Genomic DNA, 8,591 nt, shown 5'->3' on the forward strand with positions numbered 1-8,591 from the left:
CTTAATATGGCGTACTGGCGTTACATTTTAAAATACTATACAAAATAATTAATCAGAATACTTAATCCTGCTCACTCACGACAAAGAACTCCCCGCTCAAGCTCGCCGTCTCTGCAAGATTAACGATGGCAGTTTACACGCACAGCCACTTAGAAGATTTACATCTGTCAGACAAGTTACTGACGTCGTCAAGCTTCGTTTGAGTCTGCGCGTCAGAAACAGAAGTGCTAAAAAACGCTAAAAATGGGCTTCACTTGCCTCAATTGAGTTCCAATAGGGTCGCTGTGTCCATTTCTTTTACTGTCTATGGGTTTTCCCTTTGCATTTCACTTTTCTGCGCGTCTCGATTTGTGGCACTGTTTTTACGTGGGGGCGGAGCCAAGGGAAGGGGGCGTGTACAACATGCCTCCCTGGAAGTGACGTCATCTGCCTGAGACAGCTCACTGATCCAGGTACTGCTGCATCCGAAAACTTAGGCAGGTGACATGCTGTCTAATCAGGCAATGACTTTGAAGGCAGCGTTTTTGCACGAAGGGACCTCATATAACTGAGTTCGGACAGGCTTCTGAAGCAGTATAATGGTTTAATGATCTACAGCAAAATAGAGAGCTTTGGTGATAACTAGGTGTATATTTCATTACTGCAATATTAATTTCTCGCTAGAAATGGCATAAAAAAAGAAAAACGTTGATCAAAAACATACATTTATACACAAACTGACCACCGACCGCAACTTTCAGACGCCATCTTTATTTTTTTGCTTAACCAGAGCCTGTCTACGGAGAGCCTTCCCACTCCGTATTAAGGCCCAATCCCAATTCTATTATATACCAGGGACAGTTTATAAGAGACATGCCACTTCCTCAATCCTCAATACAACTATATAAAGAAAATCCGTAACGGCAAAGATGCCGGTTGTGTGCACATGTCCCGCCCCTCCCGCTGGAAAGTTTTTAAAAGTCAAGCCGGGAAACATTTTAGCCTATCGTCTTGTTCCACTGACGTTTGCGCACAGTTGAGGAACCTTTGCGCATGTGTAGTAAAGGTATAACCTGTGGTGAAAAAGGCGTTTTAAACCTTATTTTGGGGTAACGTCATCAAAATTTTTCAGCGATTTTTATCATATTTCACTGCTGTTTCTATACATGCTTGTTTTTATGTCCCGGTGACCAGTGAAAGTGCAGTTCTGACTCTCTGCCCATTCATTTAGATAGGAGCTGGTCTTGTTATTCTGAAATAGCTGCCCGGAGGCGTTGCCAAGATGGCGGCCGAGTGGCACGACTTGTCTGAAAGGACTTTGACTTAGATTTTGTTTGCAGTAGAGTCCTCATACACACATATGAAACAGAGCACATATCACACATTCAGAGAAAGATTGTTGTCACTGCACCACCCGGCCATGTGGCTCACTTCGCTCCTGTAGTTTGTCTCATCTTTATTGCTAATGAGACCCACCACAGTCGTATCATCCAAAAACTTAGAGGTTGGAGTTGTGTGACGGTATGCAGTCATGGCGTGGGTCAGCAGAGTGAAGAGGAGGGGGCTCAGCACACATCCTTGGGGGGCCCCAATGTTCCGTTTGATGGGAGGAGGTGGAGTCTTCTGTGCAGTGGTGCTGTTTTGTTGCTCAAAAAGCGAAGAAGGTGTTCAGCTCGTTCAGTAGAGAGATGTTGCTGTCACAGGTCTGTGGTGGGGGCTTGTAGTCCGTAATGGTCTGTATCCCCTGCCACAGGCTCTGCTGTTGCTGAATTGATGGGCTATCCTCCTGGAGTGATGTCTCTTAGCCTCTCTGATGCTGCGGGACAGGTTGGCCCTGGCTGTTCTCAGGCCCACCTCATATCCAGTTCTGAAGGCAATGTTCTGTGTCTTCAAGACCTGTAGACCTTCAGGACCTGTAGACCTTCCCTGTCATCAACGGCTTCTGGTTGACCTGTACACTGATTGTCTTTGTGGCTGTTACATCATCAATACACTTGTTGATATAGCTAGTGACAGTCTCTGAGTACTCCTGGAGGTCAGTGGTGTTATTGTATGTGGCAGCCTGCTTAAACATATTCCAGTCAGTTGTGTCAAAGCAGTCTTGAAGAGCCCCTGACGATCCTTCAGGCCACACTTGAATCTGTTTTTGAACTGGTTTGGTGACTTTAATGAGTTGACTGTATGCAGGCATTAGCATGATAGTGATGTGGTCTGAGGCTCCGAGGTGGGGGATGGGGAGGGCTTTGTAACCTTCTCTCTGTGTGGTGTAAACAAAGTCTAAAATGTTATTACCTCGTGTTAAAAAGTTAATGTGTTGGTGTATTTTTGCAAACACACTCTTTAAGTCAGCATGGTTGAAATACCCAGCTATGATGAGAAAAGTATCAGGGTGTGCTGTCTGCTGCTCACTGATGTGCTGGTGCAGTGCATCGTTCCTGTTGCAGTTGATGTTGTTTGGGGGAATGTAAACCGAAACGAGCAGTATGGCAGTATATTCCCTCGGCAGATAGAACGGCCAACACTTAATGATCATAAACTTCAGCAGGGGTGAGCAGTGTTTGCAGAACACAACAGCATCGCTGCACCACATGTCATTGATAACACAAAGACTGCCGCCGAGAGAGCTCTGTCTGCTCAATAGCACATCAACTTGTCAAGCTGAATAGCGCAGTCTGGAACGCTGTTGCTGAGCCATATTTCCGTGAACAAAAAAACACAACAGTCTCTTACAGTCAGCTGAGTTGAACGTAGTAATTGGATATAGTCCAGATTAATGTCCAAAGAGCGTACGTTAGCCAGTACGATGGTGGGGATAGATGGCTTGTGTGGGTTAGCCGTTAGCCTAGCCCAGATACCTCCACGCTCACCCCTCTTCTGCTTCCTCTTACTTCCTTTTTTTAATTACATAAAAAGACATTATCAACGGACTGTGGGATGGATAAAAATATTTGATCAATCTTTGATAACCTCAGGTTGCTCTGGTCAGGCGGGTTTGTTTATTCTTTAAACTCGTGGCCACAACAAAACTAAACCAAAAAGACTCAAGCTTCTTTTTTTTTATCTTACAGTGACAGTCATTTATTAAATTATGCCATGAGTTATGTAAATGAAAAATGAAGTCGAGATCAATATGAAACTTGAGTCGAAGACCTTTTTAACGATGGAAGTTATAGTTTATGAAGTGTTTAATTGCATTATTTTACATTAAAAATAGCAGTAACTCTGAACTAATGTGAACAAAGAACGCTTCTGTGTGCTGGCATCATCCCACATGTTAAGAGATTTTAAACAAACACTGTTAATACACAAGCAGTTAACCAAATGATCCAAACACTTTTTAATGCTATTAAAGTGTGCAGACTGAGAGAAATAAACGCCAGATATTCATGGTAACAACTTCTTTAACTTGAACAAACAGTGCTAATACACATATACATTTGTTAATAAAGTAAATAAAACGAAAACATGCATGTTTTAATGCTACTGAATAAAAGGAAACGATCCACTCGCAAGCCTCTGCTCAACCATAGACAGTAAAAGAAATGGACACAGCGACCCCATTGGAACTCAATTGAGACAAGTGAAGCCCATTTCTTCATATACACACTCCTTCCCGCACTCTAAGATCTGCTTCTGCACTTACACTTGTTCAGCCACGCACTCGGACAACTTCTCTGGGGTCACGAGCTTTTGGCTTTGCTGCTCCCCATTTATGGAACTCTCTTCCTGTAGAAGTTCGCAACAGTTCTAGTCTCTCAGTTTTTAAATCTCGTCTTAAAACATATCTGTTTAGGCAGGCTTTTATGTGATTTAATGTTTGTTGTTGTACTGGTTTGATTGAGTAATGTCTTTTTTTTAATGAATTGTGTAAGGTGTCCTTGAGTGCCATGAAAGGCGCCTTTAAATAAAATGTATTATTATTATTATTATTTTTAGCGTTTTTTAGCACTTCTGTTTCTGACGCACAGACTCAAACGAAGCTTGACGACGTCAGCAACCTGTCTGCCAGATGTAAATCTTCTAAGTGGCTGTGCGTGCAAACTGCCATCGTTAATCTTGCAGAGACGGCGAGCTTGAGCGGGGAGTTCTTTGTCGTGAGTGAGCAGGATTAAGTATTCTGATTAATTATTTTGTATAGTATTTTAAAATGTAACGCCAGTACGCCATATTAAGTTAATTGCCTGCGAGCTTCTCCTCCTGTCTGTACGGTAATGCGAAAGAGAGACGAGCCTATTAGGCTATATTAGCCTATTTTTTACAAAAACTGTTTATACGGGGCCATAATGTAACATAGAAGGTAATGGAGCCCTTTATACATTGTCGTGTATCTTTAGAAATAAATAATGGACAAACGGAGTCTTTAAACGCCTCAGATGTAAAGTTATTCGCTGTCAAAGTGACGCCAAAATGAAGTGAAGTTCTGCTAAAAGATGGCAGCCCCCACCCGACTTCAACTTCCGGTCGAGTTCCTTGCCCCCTGTGCTCAACAAAACAGTGAGCTGCGTCTCGGGCCGATGGCGTCACTTCCAGGGAGTCATGTTGTACACGCCCCCGTCCCTTGGCCCCGCCCCCACGTCAAAACAGTGCAACACATCGAGACACGCAGAAAAGTGAAGCACAAAGGGAAAACGGTATCACAAGCTCAAACTACACTGACACGCAAAATAAAAGCAGTGTTGCAAATAAATTAATAGATATGACCATGGAAAATATGTATTGCAAAATCATTGCTTTCGTGCGGTTTCATTTATGTTTTTCAATTCTCTATTTTTGTTTGCAAAACTTCATTTTTTTCTCCAAAAACTTTATTTTCTTATGCAGTTCTTTATTTTATTTTAATGTTTGTATATATACGGCATTATTTTGACCCCATATCATTACCTCTTATAGAGAGTTTCTGTATAAGACTGCCATCTAGTGCTCCTGTTTTATGACTTTTGCACACGTTTCGGAACCAGGAAATGTTTCAGTTCAGCGAAATCGAAATTAAACTGCTGTCGAACTGTTGCGAATGTCTCTCCAGCTGTGAGTGCGTGCAGTAAAATGGCAGAATCCAGTGTTTCTTTGGCTCAGAATGAGTTCACTTGTTCAATCTGTCTGGATCTACTAAAGGATCCAGTGACTATACCCTGTGGACACAGTTACTGTATGAGCTGTATTACAGACTGCTGGGATCAGGATTATCAAAATGGAGTCTATAGCTGCCCTCAGTGCAGACAGACCTTCACTCCAAGACCTGTTTTAGGTAAAAACACAATACTGGCTGAAGTGCTGGAGAAACTCAAGAAGACAAAACGCCAAGCTGCTCGTCCTGCTCAGTGTTACTCTGGATCTGGAGATGTGGAGTGTGACGTCTGTACTGGGAGAAGATGTAAAGCCATCAAATCTTGTCTGGTGTGTCTGGAATCTTACTGTCGAAATCATTTAAAACGTCATGAAGAATTTCACTCTGGAAAGCGACACAAATTGACTGATGCCACTGGACAACTGCAGGAGATGATCTGTCCTCTACATGATAAACTGCTGGAGATTTTCTGTCGTACTGATCAGCAGTGTATATGTTATATGTGTATGGTAGATGTACACAAAGACCACGACACTGTATCAGCTACTGCAGAGAGGACTGAGAAACAGGTACAAACTCAATTATGCTGAATAATAAATGTCTCTTCGTAATCACGTAATAGGTGCAAAATGGAAGATCATTTTAAAACAGTTATAACTAGTTACAGAAAATGTAGTTTCTCCGCTTATTTGCTGTTTTTTTTTTAACTGTTCTTTGCGACATTCTCTACAAGGATTAATGAATTGTATGTTGACTATATACAGAGACAACTGGAGGAGACGCAGAGGACAAACCAGCAGAGAATCCAGGAGAGACAGAAGCATATTGAGGAGCTGAGAGAGGCTGTAGAGTCTCACAAGGTGAGTTTTGAGCAGAAGAACAGCTGCTGGCTGCTGAAGAGCTGTTTCAGACTCAGTTAGGACTCTCCTCCAGTCAGTCAGTGAGGAGCCAGTGCTGGAGCTCTTTCAGTCCCACTGAAGTCCACTGTGGGGAACAGACTGTGTGAGGTAGCAGGAAGAGCTGAGTGAATGGACTGATTCTGATGCTTCTCTCTCTGTGTGTCCTGACAGCGCTCTGCACAGACAGCAGTGGAGGACAGTGAGAGGATCTTTACTGAGCTGATCCGCTCCATTGAGAGAAGCCGCTCTGAGGTGACACAGCTGATCAGAGATCAGGAAAAGACTGAAGTGAGTCGAGCTGAAGGACAACTGGAGCAACTGAAGCAGGAGATTGAAGATCTGAGGAGGAGAGACGCTGAGCTGGAGCAGCTTTCACACACAGACAATCACATCCGTTTCCTCCAGGTAACAGAGATCTGACAGACAGGAGAGTGATCTTCATGAAGGGAAGAATATGTTGTACAGAGATTGCGTTTCTAATGCTTATGTGTCTGGTGTTTCTCTTGTGTTTTTTTTTTTGGTCTGTGTAGAGTTTCAAGTCTCTCTCTGTTCCTCCTGCATCTCCTAACTCACCCAGCATCAGTTCTCATCTCTCTTTTAGTGATGTTGAAAAATCTGTGTCTCATCTGAGAGAGAAACTGGAGCATTTATTCAGAGAGGAAATAGAAATGTTATCTGGTAGAGGTGAGCTTTAAATTTCCTGACATAAAATGATATCATGTAAAAAGAGAATTATTTTATTTTACTATATTTACCATAAGTGTCTGTTTATTTTCATAGTGAGAAACATCTACATCATACCCACCTCTGAACCCGAGACTCGTGAGGAATTCCTCAAATGTAAGTTTCTATAATCATACATGCATATAAAGAGGCAGACTTTAATTCTTATTACATTTCGTCAATCAGAATGAACTGTGCTGAACTCTACACAACACTCTTGATTTACATGTTTTATTTTTTATGTTTGAAAGTCTTGTATTACTTGATATATGCAGATAATGTGTTTTATCTTCATCAGATTCCCATCAGCTCACTTTGGATCCAAATACAGTGAATAAAAACCTGGTACTGTCTGAAGAGAACAGAGTGATTGAATACACTCGTCAAGAACAGCTGTATCCTGATCATCCAGACAGATTTGATGGTTTTCCTCAGGTGTTGTGTAGAGAGAGTGTGTGTGGACGCTGTTACTGGGAGGTTGAGTGGAGTGGTTGGGTGGGTATATCAGTGTCATATAAGAGAATCAGCAGGAAGGGATGGGTAAAGGAGTGTGAGTTTGGTTGTAATGATCAGTCCTGGAGTTTGTACTGCTCTGACTCCAGCTGGTCGATCTGGCACAATAACGGATTGACTAAACTCCCTGTAGTGTCCAGCTCCTCTAGAATAGGAGTGTATGTGGATCACAGTGCAGGAACTCTGTCCTTCTACAGCGTCTCTGACACAATGACCCTCATCCACAGAGTCCAGACCACATTCACTCAGCCTCTCTATGCTGGGTTTTGGGCTAACAAATATTTGAAAGGACTAATGTTTTTCTTTTCAAAAGCAACACTCTGTGATCTAACAATCTAGATGGTACAAACTTTCAATACAATATTAATTGATTTATTCACTGATTTTATTGATCACTTGCAATGATGCTTATTTGTTGTGTATGAAATTGTGTATTTAAATGCATTTAAATTAACTCTGTTAAATAACATCACATCATATCCATTGGTGGCTGTCATAATCGTATTCTCTTGGTTACAGCAATTTCTAGAGATCCCATTGCATAAACAAACAACCTCTAATTATCATTATCAAAACAGAGGGAGTGCACACCATTTATACTTAATTATATAAAAACTTAAATTAAAGATGATTTGTAACGCTATATTTATTGAGTGAGAATGAGAATCTCATCTCAATCATGAAGCACTAGTCTACATACAGTACAAACCCTGAGCACTACAGAACCTTAAACACTTAACTTTTTTTTAACTGTTGTATGTAATGTAGCTTTTTCAAAAGAAAGGTTCGTGAACAAAGTTTACAATTATTATATGTCAATTATTTGCATGTAAATAATTATTTGCATGTATTGATGGTTTTATGTTTATTTTGTGTTTAAAATAAGTACTCATGAAGTGGGAGTTGTTCTATTTATTTATTTTTACTACTCACCTGTACCTTTATCATGTTAATATTGTAAAAGTTCAATAAAAAGATTAAGAAAGAACAACTACTCAACTTGAAATGCCCTTCCCACGTATGAACATTTTGTAATTTTACACAGTTGATTTGACTTTTAATTACAGTATCTGAGCAAAACAATCATTACTTGGATTTACATTTAGTCATTTAGCAGATGCTTTTATCCACAGCAACTTACAAATGAAGATAATGAAGATTGGGGAAGTCGTGGCCTAATGGTTAGAGGGTTGGACTCCCAATCGAAGGGTTGTGGGTTCTAGTCTCGGGCCGGACGGAATTGTGTGTGGGGGGAGTGCATGTACAGTTCTCTCTCCACCTTCAATACCACGACTTAGGTGCCCTTGAGCAAGGCATTGAACCCCCAACTGCTCCCCGGGCGCCGCAGCATGAATGGCTGCTCACTGCTCCGGGTGTGTGCTCACAGTGTGTGTGTGTGTGTGTGTGTGTGT

At 41.5% G+C, this 8,591-nt stretch overlaps 1 protein-coding gene across 1 annotated transcript; it reads left to right on the forward strand.

Moving 5' to 3' along the window:
• The first annotated feature begins 211 nt into the window (after positions 1-211).
• LOC127934428 (tripartite motif-containing protein 16-like) lies at positions 212-8,184 on the forward strand. Its single transcript, XM_052531804.1, has 6 exons — positions 212-5,613; positions 5,809-5,904; positions 6,115-6,348; positions 6,474-6,627; positions 6,724-6,783; positions 6,965-8,184. The coding sequence occupies exons 1-6, from the start codon at positions 5,023-5,025 to the stop codon at positions 7,516-7,518; spliced, it is 1,689 nt and encodes a 562-aa protein (XP_052387764.1). The 5' UTR covers positions 212-5,022; the 3' UTR covers positions 7,519-8,184.
• The last annotated feature ends 407 nt before the right edge of the window (positions 8,185-8,591 follow it).

The sequence above is a fragment of the Carassius gibelio genome, chromosome A2 (assembly GCF_023724105.1).
Source record: "Carassius gibelio isolate Cgi1373 ecotype wild population from Czech Republic chromosome A2, carGib1.2-hapl.c, whole genome shotgun sequence".
Taxonomy (NCBI): Eukaryota; Metazoa; Chordata; class Actinopteri; order Cypriniformes; family Cyprinidae; genus Carassius; species Carassius gibelio.